Source organism: Caenorhabditis briggsae (genome assembly GCF_000004555.2).
Source record: "Caenorhabditis briggsae complete genome, chrI, whole genome shotgun sequence".
In the NCBI taxonomy this organism is placed as follows: domain Eukaryota; kingdom Metazoa; phylum Nematoda; class Chromadorea; order Rhabditida; family Rhabditidae; genus Caenorhabditis; species Caenorhabditis briggsae.
Genome location: NC_013489.2, coordinates 2156566 through 2180073, shown reverse-complemented (window position 1 = coordinate 2180073; position 23508 = coordinate 2156566). Strand labels below are relative to the sequence as shown.

Below are 23508 nucleotides of genomic sequence, written 5' to 3'. Positions count from 1 at the left end.
CATTTTACTAGTTAACCACTTTTTGATATCTTTCAAAAGAAGTGAGATATATAGGCTCAAAGTGGACGATCCGGGTGTCGTTCTATTAGAGGTTTTACGGTATATATTTTTTTAAATTTTGATTTTAAATTTTTTTTTTATTAACAAAAAATCTATCAAAATTTTTACAATTTTTAATTTAAAAAAATTTATATTGGACCAATTTTGAGATTTCAAAAAAAATTTTCAAAAATGTTGAGCTTCAAAAAATAGTTGTTAAATATATCTGTGTGTCTGTGAGTCCTGATGTCCGCAAAAATTTTAAAAACTTACTCAAATAGAGGAATTCGAACGAAAAGAGTGGACATTGGTCCCTCACGAAGTGATAGGAAATAGAGATAGCCTTCGACGGATCTGAAAATGTTTCAAAACTTGAAAAATTAAGAAAAATTGAAAAAAATTGAAAAATCAGAAATCGAAAAATCAAAAATTCAACATTCAAAACATTCAGAATTTTTGAAATTTGGTATTTCCAGAAATTTAAAAACTCTAAAATTCAAAATTTCTAAAATTCGAAACTTCGAAATTTCAGAAATTCAGGAATTCAGATTTCTTTGAAATTTTCCGAATTTCCGAATTTCAGACTTTCTTGAAATTTACCTCCCAATATTCTCCGATTTTTCAATTTTCAATCCTCCAAATTTGTTTCCATCCAACCCAAATTTTTCATTCAATTCATCCATTAAAGATTTAAAATCCACAAATGGTTCCATGACTTTTCGATCGTCATCCTCTTTTAATTTTATAGCATTTCCTTCTGGAACACTCCCATTTTTATCCGGATTACTGTAGCGATCGGAAAATGCTTTTGCCTCGAAATAAATGATTTTTGGCGTCGAGTGAGGAGCCAAATGAAGGACTTGCTGAGATAATTAAGGGTTAATTAGTAGGGTAATAAATTTACCTGTGGCCAAATTCTTCTCAATTCTGGAACTTTCTTATTGACAGCTTTGAAAGTGGTTGGGATTTTGTGAGACAAGATTTTGATGTCTGAAGAAATGAAATTCAAAAAAATTCAGATATTCTAAAAATCAAATTCAGAAACTCAGAAATTCAGAAATTTAGAAGTTCAGAAATTCGGAAATTCAGAAATTCAGAAATTCAGTAACTCAGAAATTCGGAAATTCAGAATTTCAGAATATTAGAAGTTCAGAAATTCAGAAATTCAGAAATTCAGAAATTCAGAAATTCAGAATTTCAGAAATTCAGAAATTCAGAAATTCAGAATTTCAGAATTTCAGAAATTCAGAAACTCAGAAATTCAGAAATTTAGAAGTTCAGAAATTCGGAAATTCAGAAATTCAGAAATTCAGTAACTCAGAAATTCGGAAATTCAGAAGTTCAGAATATTAGAAGTTCAGAAATTCAGAAATTCAGAAATTCAGAAATTCAGAAATTCAGAATTTCAGAAATTCAGAAACTCAGAAATTCAGAAATTTAGAAGTTCAGAAATTCGGAAATTCAGAAATTCAGAAATTCAGTAACTCAGAAATTCGGAAATTCAGAAGTTCAGAATATTAGAAGTTCAGAAATTCAGAAATTCAGAAATTCAGAAACTCAGAAATTCAGAAGTTCAGAATATTAGAAGTTCAGAAATTAAGAAATTCAGAAATTCGGAAATTCAGAAATTCAGAAATTCAGAAATTCAGAAATTCAGAAATTCGGAAATTCAGAAATTCAGAAATTCAGAAATTCAGAAATTCAGAAATTCAGAAATTCGGAAATTCAGAAATTCAGAAATTCAGAAATTCAGAAATTCAGAAATTCAGAAATTCGGAAATTCAGAAATTCAGAAATTCAGAAATTCAGAAATTCAGAATTTCAGAAATTCAGAAACTCAGAAATTCAGAAGTTCAGAAATTTTGCTACTTCTTAAAACCGCAATTCTATAATTTTCAGAATTTGAAAATTTCAAGAAATTTCAATTTTAGGACATTGGATTTTGTCATGCTAAAAACCCAAATATTCCTGTAAGTTTAAAATTCAGAAAATTCAGAATTCGAAAAAAAAATAAAATTTTTAGAACTATAAATTCGAACAAAAAGTCTAGAAAATCAAAGAAATTTGAAAATTTTAGAGAAGCAGAAAAACTGGACAAGACTTTTGGAAAATTCCACAAATTTCAAAAATTGTATCAAGTTGTTAAAATTCAAAGAAAAATATCAGAAATTGTTAAAATTCAAAAAATTTGAATCTTTTATAATTGTTCCAAAATTTCAGAAAACTCGAAAAATTCAAAATTCAAAAAATTCCGAAATCAAAAAAATGTGAATCTTCAGAGATCTCAGAAATTTCGAAGTTTCTATAAATTTTGAAAATTCAAAAAACTCAAAAAACGTAAAAACTAAGAAGTTTGGAAATTCTGAAAAATTCAAAAATGCCCGAAATTCCAAAACAAACTTTTCAAAAACAAGATCCTGATGATATTAAATTTTCAGTTATTTCAAGAATTCAAAAATTTCAAAATTGTCAAAATTTCGAATTTTCTAGAAATCCAGAAAAACAGAAAATTTCCAAAAACCAAAATAAATGATCAAGACTCACGCTCTCCCGGATTGCTCATCAACTCATCCAAAACTTCTGATGATGGATTCTCTTGAGAATTCTCATATGGATCATTGCAAGCTGAAAATTTCAGAGTTTTTTTTTAAATTTAAAATTTTGAAAAACAAATAAACGACATTTCAGAACTCACCAGTAATAACGACGGTTTTGATGTCCTGAAAATAAATGATGTTGCTTTTAGAAAAAATTTTTCAAGAAATTCAAAAATTTGAAAATCAAAAAAAAATGGCTCACATCAGGAAGGAGCATTCTTCGATTGCACATTGTTAGCATATCGGAGACGTCTCCAAGGCAATCTACCTGAAAAATGAAGACATTTTGAAAAGATTTAGAAAGTTGCTATTTTGATTGATCCAAAATTTATAAATTTACAAATTAAGACACATAAACTTTTTAAAAAATCGAAAAAAAATCCACTTACCCCCATCATTCTTGCTCTTGGATTTCCACAATTTTCGAATTTGAAAAATTGTTTCTTTTTGAAAATCCTGCAGATAGAAGAACCCTGCAGATAAGAAGTTGCTAAACAAGAATCTGAGAAATCTCAGAAATCAAAAAACGGGCGGTTTCTATTTTTCGGAAAACAAGAAAAAAGATTTTATTGGGAGAAACAACTGACAAGAGATAAGAGATGGGTCAGATATCAGATTGATAAACGTTTTTTCTCTTATCTTTTTAGTTCGAAAACACTTAAAATTGAAAATGTTTTCAGAAATTCAGAAAATCAGAAATTAAGAAAATCAGAAATTCAGAAATTCAGAAATTCAGAAATTCAGAAATTCAGAAATTCAGAAATTCAAAAATTCGGAAATGCAGAAATTCAGAAATTCAGAAATTCAAAAATTCGGAAATGCAGAAATTCAGAAATTCAGAAATTCAGAAATTCAAAAATTCAGAAAAGGAGTTTGAGTAAATTTATTATTAAAAGGCGATTTTAAATTAACAATTTTATGGGGAAAATAATGGATAAATGAATTTCAGCAGAACAACAAAAACTTTGAAAAGTCTAAAAATAACTTCTTGTAACAAATTTAATCAATTCCCGAATTACATTGGTGACAGCTTCCTTGGTGCATTCTCCTCTGAAACAAAATAGAATTACAGTAAGAATTTCAGATTTTTAGTAAAACTGAAAATTAAATGGAAATATTATTTTTATGCTTAAAAAGTCTGTTAAATCAAAAATTTGAAATTTGGAATACCCGGTGATTCCAGGAAACTCAAAGTATTAAGAAAATTCAAAGTTTTCTAATTCCAGAAGTTTGATGTGTAGGTCAATTATTGGATTACTGTACTTACTCAAACGGAGGAACCTTGACGAGAAGAGTGGCCCAATCGTCATCACAGAGCGATAAATAATATGTAAATCCTGCGATGGATCTGAAACGAAAAAAAAAATGCTGTTCAATAGAGCGAACTTGCAAATTTACAATATTTTCTTTAAGTTTTCTACTTTTTGACATTTAGAAAAAACGAAAAATATCAAGAATAACTTTTTTCAAAAGTTCCCACCTTCCAGGATCATCAGATTTTTCAATTTTCAATCCTCCGAATTTCATCCCATCCAATTCAAAATTTTCATTCAACGCCTTCACAATTTCTTCACAATCCACTCTGGTTTTCCATTCCGATATTTCGGAATCCATTTTAGCTTTGAAATTTTTTGGAACTTTTCCATTTCTGTCGGGGTTACTGTAGCCCGACAAAAATGCCGTCGTTTCGATGAGAATTGTGTTGGGCATCGAGTGAGGTGCCAAGTGGAGAACAAACTGAAAATAGGAGATAGAGAAGGTCCAGAAAATTCGAAAATCTCAAAAATCCCGGAATTCCGAAAATCTAGAATTTCAGTATTTCAGACATTTTCAGATAAATACGAATCTGAAACTAGAAAACCGTAAATTTCAAAAAAACACAAATTCATGAAAAATTATTCAGGAAATTTCAGAAAAAAACTGAAATCCCAAGAAGTTTAAAAATTCTTAATTTGGAAAAAAATGAGAAATCTTAAAAATTGAAATGTTAGAATTCCGCACAGTTTAAAATTCCAAATTCAGAATTTCAGAATTTTTCAGACAAAAAGGGCAGAATCTGAAATTCAAAAATTCAGAAATTCAGAAATTCAGAAATTCAGAAATTCAGAAATTCAGAAATTCAGAAATTCAGAAATTCAGAAATTCAGAAATTCAGGAATTCAAAAATTCAGAAATTCAGAAATTCAGATATTCGAACATTCGGATATTCAAAAAATTCAGAGAGTTAGAAATCCCGAAAATATTGAAATTTCAAAATTTTCAAGAAGTCCAAAAAACCACAAATCGCAGAATTCCAAAAAAAAACTTACATCATTATGCTGACTTCTCCGAATTTTCGGAATCTCCTCCTCAATTTCCTTAAAACACATTTCATATTTGAAGAATCTGAGCTCTTTGTCTGAAATTTTTTTTTCTGAAACTCTCAAATTTTTCAAAGGAAAGTTTACTTTCCACTCCCTCTTTTTCCAATTCATCCAAAATCAAGGAAGTCGAATTCTGTGGATCTTCTGGAGACTTGAATCCAGCGATTGCCACTGATTTGGTCCACTGAAACCAAAAATTTCAAAAACTTTCAGATCAAAAAAGATCCTTACGTCGATGATAACGTTTCCAGTGATATCCTCTGGAAATCGCTCACATAGTGTCAGCATGTCGTTGACATCTCCCAAATTGTTTGGCTGGAAGTTTCAGAAAAATTTTCCTATTTTTTTTCTATGTTCAAACCTTCTTTTTCTTACTTAAAACGACCTGAATTTCTTAAATTCAAATTTTTGTTTAGCGGAGCGCGCTTGCGCTGCGCCAAAATTTCTTTTTTTCGGTTTTCAGCTTAATTTTATTGTTTTTTCAGATATTTTCTCTTTTTTAAATTGCTAATTAGGTTGAAACACATTTTTCAAAAGTTAAAGCAGTAGTTTTAGAGAAAACAATTTGAGCATTTTCAGCATTTTTTAGAATTTTTTGAAAATTATCGATTTTAAAGTGATTTCTTGTCAAAATTGACTGTTTTTGCACTTAAGATATGTTTTTCAACATATTGAACGATTTCAATCAGAAAACTCTGCGAAAAAACTATAAAAATCGACAAAATCTGCTGAAACCGAAGATTTCAAATTTTGGCGCCGCGCAAGCGCGCTCCGCCGAACATAAAGCTTGCAGTCTGAATTTCAAGCTTCGCAGAGTGTAAAATTCGAGAATTTCTAAAAACTTTGAGTTTTTTGTCCCTTACCCCCATCATTTTCCGCAATTTCAGATATTATTTTTTTCCACCCTGAAAAAAAGGTCTCAAAAAAATTTTTTTGGAATCGAAAATTGTCTCAAATGATACAAATTTTGTGATAAATAGAGAAAACAATGTTCTCCGTTAGCGATCGAAAATTGAAGAGATCAGAAGGAGAATGGTTGTGTTTGGGGGTCACTGGCGAAGAGATATTTTTATCTTTTCTCTCAAAGTGTGAAAAACATTTTATTGAACATTTGTGCGATAGAGCGAACTTGCCATTTTTCCGATTTTTTAACTTACAACTTACCGAAAAAAAATTCGAAAACTACCAAAAACAGCCAAGTTTAGATGCCTACAATAGTAACTTTTACTTGCCCAATCGATTTGAAAATTTCAGAGAGTACTAAACATAAATAGAGCTTCATTTTTGTAGTTGACACTTTTTTGATACAAATGCGCCCTAATGAGATACGCCTCCTTTTCTACACCCTATGCTTTGGAGGTGCGCACCTGATTGCTGCGCCTCCATATCTCATTAGAGCGCGTTTGCACCAAAAACTTGTCAACTACAAAAATAAAGCTTTATTTTCGTTTAATATTGTCGGTAAATTTCAGACCAAACGGACAATGACCAAAAAGTCTACAACTAACTTGAAAATAACAGGGAAAAATGCTAAATTTACTCAAAACGATCTAATTTGAATGCCCTAAAAACTACTTTGTAGTTGTCGGATCATAATGATACTTTCAGAGAGTACTTAACTAAAATAGAGCTTTATTTTTGCAGTTGACAACTTTTCTGTGCAAATGCGCCCTAATGAGATACGCCTCCTTTTCTACCTCCTATGCCTTGGAGATGCGAGCCTGATTGGTGCGCCACATATCTCATTAGGGCGCGTTTGCAGCAAAAACTTGTCAACTAAAAAATGAAGCTCTATTTTTGTTTAATATTGTCGGTAAATTTCAGACGAAACGGACAAGGATCAAAAAGTCTAAAACCAACTTAAAAATAACAGAGAAAAATGCTAAATTTAGCCAAAAAAATCTAATTTGAATGTCCTAAAAACTACTTTGTAGTTGTCAGATCAATATGAGCATTTCAGAAGTTACTAAACATAAGTTGAGCTTCATTTTTGTAGTTGACTTTTTTTGATACAAATGCGCCCTAATGAGATACGCCTCCTTTTCTACGCCTTTGCCTTGCAGGTGCGCGCCTGATTGCTGCGCCTCCATATCTCATTAGAGCGCGTTTGTATCAAAAAAGTGTCAATTACAAAAATAAAGCTCTATTTTTGTTTAATATTGTCTGAAAATTTCAGACAAAACGGACAAGTATAAAGTACTTTTTTAGAGCACTCAAATTTGACGATATTCAACTTATTTACCGATTTTTTTGAATTTCCCTCTTTTTGTAATTGCCACATTGAGCGGAAGAAAATGAAGGGGTCCCAAAAAAAGGACAAACTTTTCCGGGACATGTGCCAACTCTTTTTTAGGAAGAGAGATACAGATTTTAAAAGAGACGCAGACATTTTTTTATGGGATGAAGAGACTTTTGACTTTTATTGCGAAGGGAAAGCAGAAACATTTTTCGGGTGCTCCTTCTTTTTGCTCTTTTGAACTTTATATTTTGCGTTCTCGAAATTTTTGAATTTCCTTTTTTTGTTCGGTAGAGCGCGATTGCCGCGGCGGCGAGTTTTGAATTTAAAAAGTATTAATACAGTAGAGCGTACTTTCCGTAAATACTTTTTTTTCTATTTTTTATCACATGTTATCACTTTCCCTTTTCTTTTCACATGACTGAACATTTTTTTTTTCGAATCAATTTTTTTTTCTCTAACCACTCTCTCAAAATCTCACACTCTCTAATTCATCAATTTTTGTTGAATTTCCCTCGCAATGGTTCTAACTTCCGGTGCTCTTCGGCGGGCCGAACAGGCAGAGAAGTGAGAGAGTGAGAGAGACGCAGACATTTAGACGTTGGGCGCCGAGTGATTGCGATTGGGCGAGAGACGCAGACACAAAAGAAAGTGATCTGTCTGTTGCTTTGTGTGTTAAAAGAAGAAGAAGAAGACGAACTTTTTGTGTAATAATATGCCTTCTGGCTTTTTCTCCCCCTACTAAACTACAACATTTTATGTTAAAATCTCTTTGTTAAAACGGCTTTTTCAACTATTTTCCAGTGTTTTAAAGCTCTATTTTGTGTAAAAATCACTAGAAAATCCAACAAAAATCGACTAGAAATCGCTGAAAAAGCTATGAAAAAAGGTTACTGTAATTAAAACTTTTTTGCACATTTTTTCGAGCGGGAATTTTTGTTTTTCCCAGCAAAAGCTCTTCGAAATTCTGCAAAATTAACAAATCTTAAGCTAAGGTTTTTTTTCCCATCTGAAAATGTCCTTTTTCCCCCTCTGACTTGAAAATTCATCTCTGAATATTCTGAAATTCAAACTTCCCTCTCTTTTGAGCTTCTCGACCACTCCGCAAACACCACCACGCGCAAATGCGTCTTCCCTAAATTGGCGCGTTTTTGAATTCCTAAAAATAATTTTCACCTAATTTTCTTGCTTTTTCCGCTATTTTAACCGATTTTTCCCGATTTTCAGGTGCAAATGAGCAATTATGCTGCACCACTCAAACGAAAACAACACACCTAATGCAGCAGAAGGCAGTCCGCCGGCGATATTCTCAAAAGTTAGATTTTTTCCCCAATTTTTTGAAATTTTCAATGAAAAAACTTAGTTTTAATTCGAAAATTCCTATCAAAAATTAGCTTCAAAAAACTTTTACAAAAGACAAATAATTCTAAAAAAATGTTTTTTCAAAAAAAATTTTTCAGTCCCACGACAGCCGGCCAGCTGATATCTCTGCTGAAGATGTGTGGTATCATGGAGAATTAAACGAACACGACGCCAATCGCTTGCTACAGGTTTTTTCCAGCAATTTCTAGACATTTCAATCGGTGGCCTAGAAAACCAAATTTAGTGGCCTAGAAATCCAAAACTCGGCCATCAATGGTCTAGAAAACTTTTTAACTATCACCCCACCAAAAATCAGCTCTCTAGGCCAACGAGAACCCTTTGAAACCCGCCGTGGCCTAGAATTTCAAAAAACTCGGCCACCTTGAAATTCCTCTTCCAGGGCACCACTCCCGGCGCATTTCTAGTCCGCCAAACCGGTCCGACACGCTTCTATTTATCGATTCTCGACAATGACGGGTACCCGAAACATATACCGTAAGTAGAAGAGTGCTGGCCTAGAAAAATCCTAGGCCACTTTTTGCAGAATTCGCCAACTCACCACACCACACTATTTTTTCGAAGGAAAACGATATGAGAAATTGAGAGAGATTGTCGAGGCATTCAAATCGGCACTTTTTCCGATTCGAAAAGGAGGAATTATGCCGTTGAATGGGGTCAGTAAGTGCGCTCCAATGAGAATGTCTCGGTAGAGCGCGTTTGCTTCAAAAAATAAGGTTTATAGGTTTTATATGGAAAACTAGAAAATTTCAAATTCATTAGAGCGCATTTTGAACCAAATTCAAGTAAATTCTCAATAGAGCGCATTTGCATTTCTGTCGATTTTTCGGGGTTTTTTGACATTGTACGGTATCAGCAAGAATTTTCCACATCTTCAAGTCCAAAAGAGCACATTTTCCACCTAAAAAGACCAAATTATCAATAGAGCGCATTTGCATTTTAGGCTATTTTTTAGTTTTTTTTTAACTGTAATACACTAAAAATGTCGTTCTAGCCTATTTTCATTGACTTCAAGTCTATTAGAGCGCGTTTTTCACCTAAAATTAGCAAATGATCAATAGAGCACATTTACATTTTTGTCGGTTTTTTCGCTTTTTTTAAACCGCAAAATTCTTGAGAATGCCATCAGAGTGTATTCCAGTAGGTTTCAAATTCATCAGAACGCGTTTTCCACCTAAAAAGACAAATTATCAATAGAGCGAATTTGCAGGAAATCGTCGAAATCAAATATTTGTGCATTCGAAGCTTCGAAAAACGCAATTCAGACGAGATGACAGCGGAACTTGGGGATATCTTAACACTCTGTGAGACGGATGAAATCGGTTGGATGATGGGACGAAATGAGGCAAACGGATCGGTTGGAATTGTTCTAAAATCACATTTAAAACCTTTGGTGGGTCATTGAAATTTGGATTTTCAAAATTCTGGCGAAAAAATCTGAAAAATGACCCAAAAACCATCAAATTATCAATGGAGCGCATTTGCATTTTTGACGATTTTTATTTTATTTTTTTGTCATAATAGGGTATAACTAAGCCACAGATTCGATTTTTACAATTTCAAGCCCATCAGAGCGCGTTTTCCACCTGAATATAAAAAATTATCAAAAGAGCACATTTCCATTTTTGTCGATTTTTTTGCGTTTTTGGACATTGTAGGGTACGAACAAGCGTTTCCAAAAACTTCAAGTGCATTATAGCGCGTTTTCCACCTAAAATTAGCAAATTATCAATGGAGCGAATTTGCATTTTTGACGATTTTTCTCGATTTTTTTCGTCGTATTATGGTATAACTAAGCCACAATTTCTATTTTTACAACTTCGAGTCTATCAGGGCGCGTTTTCCACATGAAAATAACAAATTATCAATGGAGCACATTTGCATTTTTTAGCTGAATTTGTTGTTGAAGTCAATTTTTCGTTCCAGATCTCCACAGTCGACTCGCTATCCGATCTACCGTATTTCTATGATACAGTAACCCAAGAAATGCTGCAATTCAATCCAATTGGCACTTTCCTCCTAAGACGGTCGTCAAAAGGCACTGACACTTACGCTCTACTGGTCAAAACTCAATTCGATTTGATTGAGAAATTTCTGATCGTCGGATCACCGCCACGTGGATTTAGTCTGGCTGGACGACCGTTTCCCACCATTGGACACGTTGTTGCGAGGTTTGTTCGGTGGAGCGCACTTGCGAAATTTAAAGTTTCGAAATTCGGCTTTGAAACTTGAAAATTAGCTTTCCTCAGCTCCAAAATCAAAAGAAATCGTTTTTAATCCATTAGAGAGCATTTTGAACCAAATTAGTGAGAATTGTCACTAGAGCGAACTTGCATTTTTGGTGATTTTTCTCGATTTTTTCGTCGTAATAGGGTATAGCTGAGCCACAGATTCGGTTTTTTACAGCTTCAAGTCCATCAGAGCGCATTTTCCACCTGAAAAGATCAAGATATCATTAGAGCACATTTGCATTATTGGCACTTTTTTTTTCAATTTTCGACAAAAATTTGTCGATTTTTTAAGATTCTGGCAGGCCTAATTTTACGCCCAGAAGAACCAATTTTTTTCCAAAATCACCAGTTATCAATAGAGCGCACTTGTTTTGCAGATACAGTGAACGAGCGATTTCGGGAGGTGTCCGGTTGACACGTGCCGTTTGTGATGGTGCTGAGGAGCAGCAACAAATACGGAAGGCGTCTGGTCGATCGGCAACAACTGAAATCCGATGGCCACCGTCATCGGAGAAGACCTCGATTGCGTCAATGAGCAGTAGTCAGTACGATGATGTGTTAAAGGAGCGTAAAGAGGTAAAAATAGCTTTAAAATGATTAAAAAATCATGAAAATCGGCCAAGAATAACCTAAAAATAGTGGAAAATGGCCTCAAAATTATGAAAATCTACCGAAAGTAATCTAAAAATCAATAGATTAATGCTGAAAATGAGCCAAAAATCATGAAATCGACCAATTTTGGGTTAAAAAAGTTGAAAATTAAAAGAAAAAATGAGCCAAAAATCATGGAAATCAAAAATTTCCAGCTAAAAATGACATGAAAATCCGCTAAAAATCACCTAGAAATCGCAAAAATTTTACCTAAAATTGTTCATTTTAGCAATAGAGCTCGTTTTCCATGCTGGTGGCTGAAAATGCATTTAAAGGCGCATAATGGAAAAAAAATGAGCAGAAATTCGTCTCCGATTAATAACGAATTCAGTGTCGTCTCCGGGAATAAAGAAATGATGAAAAGAAACAGAAGAAAGGGAGAGCAAAAAATTAATTTTTCAAAAAAAGAGACATCTGAAAAGTGACAGACAACAACCGATCTCAATTCATATTCACTTTTTTTTCGTTTCATTTTTTCCTCCTTTCAATTGAAGATCTGCTGATGACGTTGAGGAGACTCAAAACAATCGAAACTTCAAAATTACTGTAACTCTTCTCATGGACAAGATACAAGTTTCCAAACTTCTTCAGAATCTTAGAGTTTCCGAATCAGAATTTCAAATTTTCAGAATTCCAAAAATCTGAGAACTTCTGAGAAGCCAACTACTGTTACTCGCTTCATAGACAAGATACAGTATCCCAAATAGTACCATTTTGTAGTTTTTGAGTTTTTCTACCGTATCCTCGAGAACTACAAAATGATACTATTTGGGATACTGTATCTTTTCTATGAGGAGAGTTACAGTAGTTGGCAAAGTTCTCAGATTTTTTGGAATTCTGAAATTCTGAAACTCTTAGAATCTAAAATTTCAGAATTCTAGGATTCTGAAAATTTTGAATTAATTTTTAAAAAATTCTAGGATTCTGAATTCCTGACAATCGGAAGTTCTGAAATTTCCAAATTCCAGGATCCTGAAATTCTGAGAATCTGAATTTGTTGGATTCTAAGCATTTGAACATCTGGAATTCTGAAATTCTGAAACTCTTAGAATCTAAAATTTCAGAATTCTAGGATTCGGAAAATTTTTAATTCTGAAATTCTACGATCCTGAAGTTCTGAGAATCTGAATTTGTTGGAATCTAAATATCTGAAAAATTTCGAAATTTCAGAATATCTGGAATCGTGAAATTTCGAAATTCTAAGATCCTGGAATTCTGCGATTCTGAAATTCTAGGATTCTGAAGTTTTGATTTTCCTAAATACCAAAATTCTGAATTTTGGAAGTTCTAGAGTTCTGAATCCCTGAGGATCTGAAATTCTGAGATTCTGAATTTTTGAGATTTCAAGGTTCTGAAATATTCAGAGATTCGGAAATTATGAGAATCTGAAGTACTGCAGATTCTGAAATTTTGAAATTTTGGATTCTAAGATTCTGAATTACTGAAATTCTGGAATTAAGGAGTTCTAATATTTGGAGATCCTGAAATTCTAAAATTTAGGGATTCTGGAATTATGAGAATCTGAAATTCCAACAATCTAAAATTTCAGAATTCTAGGATTCTGAAAATTTTGAATTAATTTTTAAAAAATTCTAGGATTCTGAATTCCTGACAATCGGAAGTTCTGAAATTTCCAAATTCCAGGATCCTGAAATTCTGAGAATCTGAATTTGTTGGATTCTAAGCATTTGAACATCTGGAATTCTGAAAGTTGGAAGTTCTAGAATTCTGAATCTCTGAGAATCTGAAATTCTTGGATTCTGGAATTTCAGAATTCTAGGATTCTGAATTCCTGAAATTCTGAAACTCAGGAATTCTGAAGTGATGAGAATCTGAAATTCTGGAATTTGGGATGTTAAGATTCTGAATTCATGAAATTCTGGAATTCAGGGATTCTGAAATTCTAAAAAGTCTCAAATTCTGAAACTTTGAGATTTTAAGATTCTGAAATATTCAGGGATTCTGAAATTTGGGATTCTAAAATTCTGAATTCCCGAAATTCTGAAATTCAGGGATTCTGAAATAATGAGAATCTGAAATTTGGAGATTCTGAAATTCTCAAACTTTGGTACTCAAATTTCCCTCAACGTCATCAGAAGAGGACTCTAATTTAAAGGATCATCATCCTCTCGAACTCTATTTTTCAACAAAATTTTCCACCTGTCCTCTTCTTCTTCTTTTCCTCCATTCCACATGAATAAGTTGGGCTTTCTTTCACCCAATGTGATGACTTTGTACACCTCCTCAACACATTTTTCCCATTTTCCGTTTTTTTTTTTTGGTTTCTATTAGTTACTCTAACAGAGTAATCAGGCGATTCTAGGTATTGGACAGACTCGAGTGGGTAGTTTTATGGGATATATCTAGTCTAGAACATTCTAGAGGTATTCTAGAAATTTCTCTCTAAAACTATGAGAAAATTCATTGGAAACTTGAGAGAGAACCTGAGAAATGTGAGTTTTAAAATAGGTGATTTTTAAGCGGAAATTGACGGATTTGGAGCCTAAAATAGGGATTTTTGACCTGAAAAATGGCGATTTCGAGGCTAAAAATAGTGATTTTGAACTCTGAAAATGAGAGTTGTAATGCTGAAAATATAGAGTTTTGGACCCAAAAAATGTCAATTTTAAAGTTAAAAATGGGCATTTTTGACCCTAGAAATACTCAGTTTTGGACCCCGCGACGTTTCAGAACCTGACGTTTCAGAATTTTTCTCTGGCTTAAAATTGAGGGAAAAACTGACTAGAAATCATTAAAAGTCCAAGATTTTAGAGTAAGAAATTGGGAGTTTTCAGGTTAAAAAAGTCATTTTTAGGGTCAAAAATGCCCATTTTCAAAGTCAAAAATCGTCATTTTTAGAGACAAAAATGACGATTTTCCACCTTAATATTGGTATTTTTTTTGGGTCCAAAACTCATATTTCATTCATCACAAGTCTCATTTTCAGGGTTCAATTTCTGTATTTTTAGCGCTGAAATTGCAATTTTTATGGTCTAAAAATTATAATTTGGACCTCGAAATTAGAATTTTTAGGCTCAAAAATTCATCGTTTCAGCGCTGAAAATCCCAACTTTAGGCTAAAAACTCGACGTTTCGGAACTACGACGTTTCAGAACTTTTTCGCATTCTTGCATAGTGGTTTTTGCACACCAAATGAGCATTGCTCATTTCAATTTTGTGCTTTTCTGCTTTTTTATTCTTTATCATCTACCGTACTCCAAATAGTGATACGGTCGCACTCGGAATCTCTCAAAAAATCAAAAAAAAAATTGAAATTTTCAAAAAAGGATGTCTAGAAGTACCGGCGAATCGTTTCTGAAAATTTCAATTTTTTTTTCGATTTTTTGAGAGATTCCGAGTGTGAACACTATTTGTAGTACGGTAGATGGGAACGAATAAAAAAGCAGAAAAACACAAAATTGAAAATAGCAATGCTCATTTGGTGTGCAAAAACCACTATACAAGAATGCAGAAAAGTTCTGAAACGTCGAGTTTTTAGCCTAAAGTTGGGATTTTAAACGCTAAAATGATGAATTTTTTGAGCCTAAAATTCTAATTTTGAGGTCCAAAATTATAATTTTTCGACCATAAAAATCGCAATTTCAACGCTGAAAATACAGAAATTGAACCCTGAAAATGAGACTTGTAATGCATACAAATATGCGTCTTGGACCCAAAAAATGACAATTTTCACTCTGAAATTGGGCATTTTGGACCCTAAAAATGAGTTTTTAACTCTGAAATCTTGAATTTTTAATGATTTTCAGTCAGTTTTTCAGCTCAATTTTAAGCCAGAAAAATTGAATTTTTTGCAATAATTTTCTACGCAAAAAGCAATAGAATTCGCTGGAAAATTTCTAGAAATTTCTAGAAATTTCCAGAAGAAAACCAAAATAATATTCCGTTTTCTCATTTAAAACCCGACCAAAAAATGAAGATCCCACTTGACATTTTCCCCATTCATTTTTGCTGTTTTTTGCGCTTTTTTTATCGGTTTTTTGTGTTTTCAATTTGCCTGAAATATGGCTGAAATTCGGTCATTTCGACACTAGTTTTCAGCGGGAAATTTGAAATTTTTAGAGCTGAAAATTGTTGAAAAAAATTTTTTTTTGAATTTTTGAGCGAAAAAATTCAAATTTTCAGTAAAATTTTTTTTCCTAAAATTTTTAGTTTTTCTGATTTTTTTCAAATTTAAAATTAAATTTCCCTTTAAAATTTTTTCGATCTACCCCGCGCGCGCTTTTTTTCTCCGGAAAATGCGGAATTTTATTTGGGAAAAATCGATAATTTTATTATGCTTGTCTGAAAAGAAAAAGTGTGAGACACAGAGAAATAGTGTCTGCGTCTCCACTTAATATGCGCTATTTAGGCTCTCCGCTTCGATATCGCTACCGTATTCAGACTGCAAAAAATACTCTCTAACCTTTTTTTTCTCAGACAAGCATAATAGGTTTCTGAATTTTTTGAAAATTTTCAATTTTGAGGTTTCGACTCAAAAAATTCAATTTTTAAGCCAGAAATTCCCGATTTTCCGGCTGAAAATGTCCCAAAATTTGAGCGGTCCTGATCAACGAAACAAAACCGTATTGCCACGTGGCGCCTGGAATTTTTAAGCTCTGAAAATTGAAAAAATCCGATTTTTAACCTAAAAATGCCTGAAATCTCCTTTGAAAATCATGAAAGTCGATTTTTCGAGACGATTTTCAGCCTAGAATGCCCCTAAAATCAGTTTTTTTTTTTCGAATAATTTCTCTAACTCTCCTATTTCAACACTATTTCTCTCTTTTTCAGAAAACTCGTCGAATGTTCCGCGGCGCTTCCATCGACACCGCTCTCGTCGCCACGTCATCAGCAGCCACAACGTCTTCTACATTCCTGACGCCTTCAGGAGCGAATTCCATGTCGACAGCGATGCCGTCGCCAGCGAACACGATTTCGACAGGAGTCCCGGAGCACATGGTGAGAGGAATCGCGCTCCATTGAGAAAGATGCCTTTGCGCAAAATTAACTTTTTTTGAATTTTTTGAATTCCTGCCAAATCGTTGTTTTTGTCAATAGAGCGTTGTTTTTGCAGTTTGATCATCGCTTCAACTACGAGGACATCAACGAGCTATCGGAGACGAGTAGCACGAGTGCGACGACCGTCGCGTCGACTGTGGCACTGAGAAAATGTGAGAATTTTTTGAGTTTTTGGCTGAAAATGACTGAAAATTAGCCGTAATATGTGTTTTGAGCCGAAAAAATGGTCTGAAATCACCTAAAAATGGCTGAAAATCATCAAGAAAGCTATTCAAAATTTTGCAGCTCGAGAGGATAAACAATGGAAAGACTGCTGGCTGACACTGTCCGACAATCCTTGCGGATCATCACAACTCTCGGTTTTCGATTCACAGGTGAGCGCGCTGAATATCGAAAAAAATCCATGGCCGAGTTTTTCGGATTTCTAGGCCACCGGATTTTTTTTTTCAAAAATTTTCGACTTTTTGAGAAATTAAAATTCTACAAAATTCCAGCCCGAAACCTTGGTGGCCGAGTTTTTCTGGTTTTCTAGGCCACCGAATTTTTTTTCAAAAATTTTGGTTTTATGTGGAAAAGATCAAATAGACCAATTTCCTTCGATTTCCAACTAGTTATCGGCCAATTTTAGGCTGAAAACCTTGGTGGCCGAACTTTTTGAACATTTTGGATTCCTAGGTCACCGAATTTTTTTTCAAAAATTTCCGAAAAAACGACCATATTGTGACTTTTTTCAGTTTTTCCTATTTTTAGCCAAATTTCCGAAGAAATTCCAGCCGAAAGTGGCCGAACTTTTGGAAATATTTGGATTTCTAGGCCACCGAATTTTTTTTTGAAAACTTTGGCTTTTTTGAAAAAATATGGGCCAATGGGTAATTTTTATCTTATTTCCGCTAGTTTCAGTCAGGTTTCCGACAAATTCCAGCCAAAAAACTCAGTGGCCGAACTTTCTAAAATTTTTGGATTTCTAGGCCACCGAAGTTTTTTTTTGAAAATTTTCGCTATTTTTGTAAAAAAAACTGAAATACAAAAAATGTGGCAAATTTTCAACGAATTTCCGATCAATTTCTAGCCGGTGGCCGAACATTTTGGGATTTCTAGGCCACCTTGCTCAAAAAGGCTCATTCCGGCTCATTTTTCACCGTTTTTTGTGAATTCTAGGCCACCAAGAACCTCTTCCAACTAATTTTTGCAGAATTCAAAACTGCGTCAACAGCTGAATCTATCCACGTGTACAATGTTTTGGCTCGACGAATCCGTATTCTCCGCCGACGGATGTCTCTTCCTGGCGCCGCCATTTCCATCGAATCAACCGACACTTTATGTCTGTTTCCGCCCGTTTTCCACATTTTTAAAATGGGTTCGAATGTTGCGGTAAGTAAATGCGCTCTAGTGAGAATTCGAGAAACTTGAGCGAAAAAACGAGAAAAATTGGTTGGAAACGCGCTCTAGTAGACATACTTGCCTTCAGCGGGTGCATCTAGTTCGTTAGAGCGCATTTTCTACTCAAATTAGAGAAATTATCAGTAGAGCGAATTTGCATTTTCTTTCCTTTTTTTGTAGAAATCGTTTTTCTGATAAGCGCAAAAATTGAGAATTTGTGGAATTTGGAAATTCAGAAATTCAAAAATTCAAAACTTCAAATTCCCGCCAAACCAATGTCCAATAGAGCGCATTTTGCAGAAGTCGTACAATCTATCAAGACGTGCCGCCGCCAATGCTCCAAGGAACGATATCAGTGGGCGAACCCAACTCACAAGTCTCATTCTTATCAGTGGAAATTGATAAATACCGGCTGGACTCGCTGAAAACTGAGCAATTCTACTCGGCGTGCGTCTCGGTGAACGGCGTCAAAGTGGGCGTGTCGAATTCGTTTGCACCGGCCGGAAATAAGGGACCGAACGAGTTGGCGACAGTTGTCATTGACTCGAAATTTGTGATTCCGTAGGTTTCTAATTACCATGGTGGGCTAGAAAACTCAACTTGCAAAAGTTAGGCCACCATGTTGAAATATCCTAGAAATGGGCTAATACTCATCTAGTGTGCTTTTTTGACCATTTCATCTTGGTGGCCTAGAAAATTCAAGGTGCAAAAATTAGGCCACCATGCTGAAATGGCCTAGAAACAACACTAAGCGATTTCTAGGTCATTTGCCCTAGTGGCCGAACTTTTTCAGGTAGTTTTCTAGGCCACCAAGGTTTAAGGCGTGAAAATGGCTTAGAATTCATCTAATGTGTCTTCTAGTGCATGTACCATGGTGGCCTAGAAAACCCTACATGTAAATGTTAGGCCAGCATGCTAAAATGCCCTGGAATACACACCAGGTGCATATCAGACCAATTCTAGTCCATTTTAGCATGGTGGCCTAGAAAAATCAAGTTGCAAAAGTTAGGCCACCATGTTGAAATGGCCTAGAAATGGGCTAATACTCATCTAGTGTGTTTTTTGACCATTTTATCTTGGTGGCCTAGAAATAACCTGCATTTACCTGGTGCACGGCCTCCCCAGCTCCCAAAATGAACTGCAAGCCTTTTTCTCATCGGAGCGCAGTTGCGCGCGGCGAAAGTTTTTTTTTTGAAAAGTTTTGCACTGAAAACGCGGTTTTCAGCGAAATTTTCTCATTTTTCGACAATTTATTCAATTTTTCGTCCACAGAAATTGTTAGACAGGCTAAAACACACATTTTATGTACAAAAGCAGCTAGTTCCGACAAAAAATGAAAGAGGAGATCGACTTTTAAGCATTTTTCGAAAACCGAAAATCTCTCAAATTGTTCGGTGTTTTAAGAATTTATTGTGTTAAATTATTGCAAAGAATCTATTTTTGAGTGTTTCAAGCTATTGTTCGATAAAAACCTCTCGCGGTGAGAAAAGATACCGCAATTTTTCGAAAAATGCTTAAAAGTCGATCTCCTCTTTCATTTTTTGTCGGAACTAGCTGCTTTTGTACTTAAAATGTGTGTTTTAGCCTGTCTAACAATTTCTATGGACGAAAAATTGAATAAATTGTCGAAAAATGAGAAAATTTCGCTGAAAACCGCGTTTTCAGTGCAAAATTTTTCAAAAAAAAAATTTTCGCCGCGCGCAACCGCGCTCCGATGAGAAAAAGGCTTGCAGTTCATTTTGGGAGCTGGGGAGGCCGTGTGGTGTGCTTTCTATGCAAAACATAGTGACCTAACTTTTGCAAGCGGTGTTTTCTAGGCCACCAAGGTTTAATGCCTAGAAATGGAATAGCATTCATCTAGTGTCTTCTAGTGCATTTACGATGGTGGCCTAGAAAGCTCAACTTGCGAAAGTTAGGCCACCATGTTGAAATGGCCTAGAAAACACACCAGGTGCATATCAGACCAATTCTAGGCCATTTTACCAGGGTGGCCTAGAAATCTCAACTTGCAAAAGTTAGGCCACCATGTTGAAATGACCTAAAACTAAACCTGAAAAGCATAAATTCCGAACTTTTAGGTGCATTCCGACGTGCTCGACAAACATTCAACTCTCAATGCTCTCCCACTCGTCTCAAACGAAAAAAGGCCGCCCGTGTGGAACTACAGTAACCGTCAGCCTAAACGAAAACAATGAAAGTGTCATTCAACAATCCGTCGACACGGCTGGCTTCGTGTTTCGAGCACACCGGATACGGTGCCCCGTGCTGCCGCTGGAACGCTATCGGCCAATGTTAGAGATGTTGAGGTAAGTGCGCTCCAGTGAGAATTTGTGGAATTTCTGAGGAAAATTGGTTGGAAATGCGCTCTAATAGACACACTTGTCGTCCGGATGTAGTTTAAGTCCATTGGAGCGCATTTTCTACTAAATTCAGAGAAATTGTCAATAAAGCGAACATGGAAATTTCGACAATTTTTCGAAGTCAAAAATAAAAACGCGCTCTGCTGAGAATCCATTTAAAAACATTGAATTTTTGAATTCCCGCCAAACCAATCTGAGGTGCAATAGAGCGCGTTTGGCTCTTGAAGCCGATTATTTAAATTCCCGCCAAATCTAATATTTCAAATTCTGAAAAATCGATGTTTTCAGAGAATCCCCATCGCAACTGTTGTCATGGCCATCGCAGGTGCTTCCACTCCACTTGAAGCAATTTATGTATTCGTGCATTTCACATTTATACGCGCTCAGTCCGCAAATGATGAGCCCGGTGATCAGGTGAAGATTCTAGAAGATTCGGAGTCATACTGAATCATTCTAGCAAGTTCTGGAGGCGTCTGAAAGGTTCTAAAGTGGTCTAGAAAGTTGCATACGATTCTAGTCGGTTCTAGAATGATCTAGAAGCTTCTGGAACGTTCTGGAAGTTTTCAGAAGGTTCTAGAAGGTTCTAGAAGATCTAGAAAGATCTAGAAAATTCGAGATAATTCTAGAAGGTTCTAGAAGGTTTTGGAATGGCTCCCAATAATTCTGAGGACTCTAGAAGGCTCTGAAAGCTTCTGGAACATTTTAGAGCGTCCCAGGAAGTTCTAGAGCATTCCAGAAGGTTCTAGAAGCTTCTGTAAGGTGTTGCAGTTTTTTAGAAGGTTCTAGAGCAATCTAAAAAGTACTGGAGCATTCCAGAAGGACCTAGAATATTCCAGATGGTTCTAGAAGGTTCCGGAACCTTCTGGAAGGTTCCTTATGGATCTGAGGATTCTAGAAGGTTCTGGAACCTTCTGGAAAGTTCTGGAAGCTTCTGGAATGTTCTGAAAGTTTTCAGAAGGTTTTAGAAAGTTTTGAAGCTTTCTAGAGCTTTTGAAGGTTCTAGACGGTTATAAATAGTTCTGGAGAATCCTAAACAAAAATGTTTTTCCAGAAAAGTGATCCACGACGTTCTGACGACGTCAACACCAGAAGACGTGTTCCGGAAGGACTCCCTAGCAACTGGCATCATCACCCAATGCCTCCGACACCTCTTCAAAACGCCATTCGACGAATTTCTTCTCGAAAATTCGCAATTCTCTCAATCCCTAAAATCCCCAGACGCCGCCGTCGAACTTCTCGTCCAATTCGTCGATCAACGTCTTCTAACGATCCCTCTGGCGTCACGTCTTCTAGTTTTGGCTGCCGAGTGCGCTAGAGCGCGTTTCGACGGTGGAGAGGAGAGTCATTTGGTGAAGCGAACGTTGAGTGCGCTGCTGATTCTCCGCGTTCTGAATCCCATTGTTTTCTCGACGCTCAACAATGGAATCGGTAGTCAAATTGCGAAAAATGTGCAAATTTCGGCGAATTCGGCGGCGTCGCAGGCGACGAACGAGAGTCTGACGCCGGCGGCGATGACGATTCGACGGATGTTTGAAAGGATGATTTTGTTGGTTGATCAGGTGAGATTTTGAGGTTTTTGAGTAAAAAATATGGATTTTTTGAACCAAATTTTGAGATTTTTAGAGCCAAACTAGGCATTTTTAGACGCAAAAGTTTTTTAGAGGAAATATCGATTTTTAGGTTCAGATATATCGATTTTCAGCTTAAAAATATGGATTTTTAGAACCAAATAGGATGATTTTCAAGCAAAAAAAAATTGAGAATTCACGCTCAAAAAGTGAGATTTTTAAGCCAAAAATTCGGAGATTTGAAGCCAAAATTTGAGAATTTCGGGCTCAAAAATTGAGTTATTGAGACCCCAAAAAGTGAGATTTTGAGCCCGGAAATATGGATTTTTAGGTCCAGAAATATCGATTTTCAGCTTTAAAATGTGGATTTCCATGACCAAAAATATGGTTTTTGAGACTTTTATGTCCAAAAATCGAGCATTTTTCAGGCTCAAAAAGTAAGGTTTTTGAAGAGAAAATTATAGATTTTTGAGCCCAAAAAATGAGGTTTTAAGGTCTCAAAATGAGGTTTTTGTACTCAAAATTGGGATTTTTATTTCCAAAAATTGAGAATTTTAGTCCCAAAAAAATAGCAATTCTAAAGCCAAATTTGGTATTTTCGAAATTTTCAAGAAAAAACTGGAAATATCGATTTTTGAGCCTAAAAATAACAATTTGCAGGCCTCATAGTTGTCAATTTTCGATCTCCAAAATTTTCTGAAATTTCCAGCAACCCTCCAACACTGAAAATCAATATCAATCGATAATCAACTCGTCATCATCAGAGGAAATTCACACGGAATGGGTCTCGTGTCTCGCCTACATCATTGCTCATTCTCTAACAATTCGCCCGTCTGGAAATGCCACCACGTCATCAACATCTTCAGAAGACGTGAATCTTCCAATTTCGATTCTGGAGCTTGTACGCCTTCATCAGATGTAGAAATATCTATTTTTTATCCGCCCCCCTTTAATAATAGACTCCGCCCCGTTGAAAAAGGGGCGGAGCCTAACCAACCAAAAATTCAAATTTCATGTAAAATTTAAAATTCCGAGAAAGAAAAAAAGAGAAAGTTTTAATGTTATTAATATATATATATATCTGTTTTATTATGCACCTTTAAAGTTCCCCATCTAATCGGGGTTCCCCTTTTTTCTGTCAAATAGTTTTTAAGCCCCGCCCACTTCGACTCCGCCCACTTTTTTTGTCTCCAGAAGCTTCCCCTGTTCTTTTTGTATCATTTTTCCTTTTTGTTTTTTTGAAAAATTAGTTTATTTTTTTGAGACAGAAAAGCTGAAAATTTGTCTGGAAATTTCAGAAATTTTCGAAAAAAAATTTTTTTTTTTTTGAAAATTTGAATTTTTAGAAATTTTAAAAAATTTTTTTCATTTTTATGGAAAAAAATTATCCGGAAACCTGGGTTTCTAGATCTTAAAAATGGTCAAAAATTCAAAAAAAAAGAATTTTCTGAAAAAAAATTTTTTCCAGAAATATCTAGAAAACTCTGAAAATTCTGAAAATCCTAATTTTTCAAAAATCCCCTCTAAAAAAATCCTAGAATCCAAATTTTGTACAATTCTCCCTAGCTCCCTATCTCTTTATCCGTGTCCTGACCACGCCCACTTTTCTTCCAAAACCCCGCCCCCAAATCCCCAAAAAAACCGGTAACAAATTAAGCCCCGCCCCCAAAAAGCCCCCCCCCCA

The 23508-nt window shown here is 35.0% G+C and overlaps 2 protein-coding genes across 2 annotated transcripts in view; one reads left to right on the top strand and one right to left on the bottom strand.

Annotated features, from left to right (window-relative positions):
* The window catches only part of CBG22077, a gene marked incomplete at both ends in the record, with an annotated part of 8860 nt that extends 2989 nt beyond the window's left edge, over nucleotides 1-5871 (bottom strand). Inside the window, 14 exons of the mRNA XM_045241550.1 lie at nucleotides 313-393; nucleotides 640-902; nucleotides 944-1029; nucleotides 2584-2664; nucleotides 2735-2759; nucleotides 2839-2904; nucleotides 3026-3109; nucleotides 3656-3686; nucleotides 3904-3984; nucleotides 4117-4373; nucleotides 4946-5034; nucleotides 5084-5183; nucleotides 5231-5314; nucleotides 5863-5871. Coding sequence (XP_045097472.1) covers nucleotides 313-393; nucleotides 640-902; nucleotides 944-1029; nucleotides 2584-2664; nucleotides 2735-2759; nucleotides 2839-2904; nucleotides 3026-3109; nucleotides 3656-3686; nucleotides 3904-3984; nucleotides 4117-4373; nucleotides 4946-5034; nucleotides 5084-5183; nucleotides 5231-5314; nucleotides 5863-5871 — 1337 coding nt within the window. The remainder of the gene's footprint in view (nucleotides 1-312; nucleotides 394-639; nucleotides 903-943; nucleotides 1030-2583; nucleotides 2665-2734; nucleotides 2760-2838; nucleotides 2905-3025; nucleotides 3110-3655; nucleotides 3687-3903; nucleotides 3985-4116; nucleotides 4374-4945; nucleotides 5035-5083; nucleotides 5184-5230; nucleotides 5315-5862) is intronic.
* A 2607-nt stretch (nucleotides 5872-8478) lies between these two features.
* On the top strand, nucleotides 8479-22746 carry CBG22075 (the record flags this gene model as incomplete). The annotated part of the gene is made up of 16 exons (XM_002638814.2): nucleotides 8479-8550; nucleotides 8696-8785; nucleotides 8998-9092; nucleotides 9142-9271; nucleotides 9826-10008; nucleotides 10542-10786; nucleotides 11224-11422; nucleotides 16289-16456; nucleotides 16572-16668; nucleotides 16802-16890; nucleotides 17709-17887; nucleotides 18197-18457; nucleotides 19975-20202; nucleotides 20545-20670; nucleotides 21308-21815; nucleotides 22534-22746. The coding sequence occupies 16 exons, from the start codon at nucleotides 8479-8481 to the stop codon at nucleotides 22744-22746; spliced, it is 2883 nt and encodes a 960-aa protein (XP_002638860.2).
* Between the last annotated feature and the right edge of the window lie 762 nt (nucleotides 22747-23508).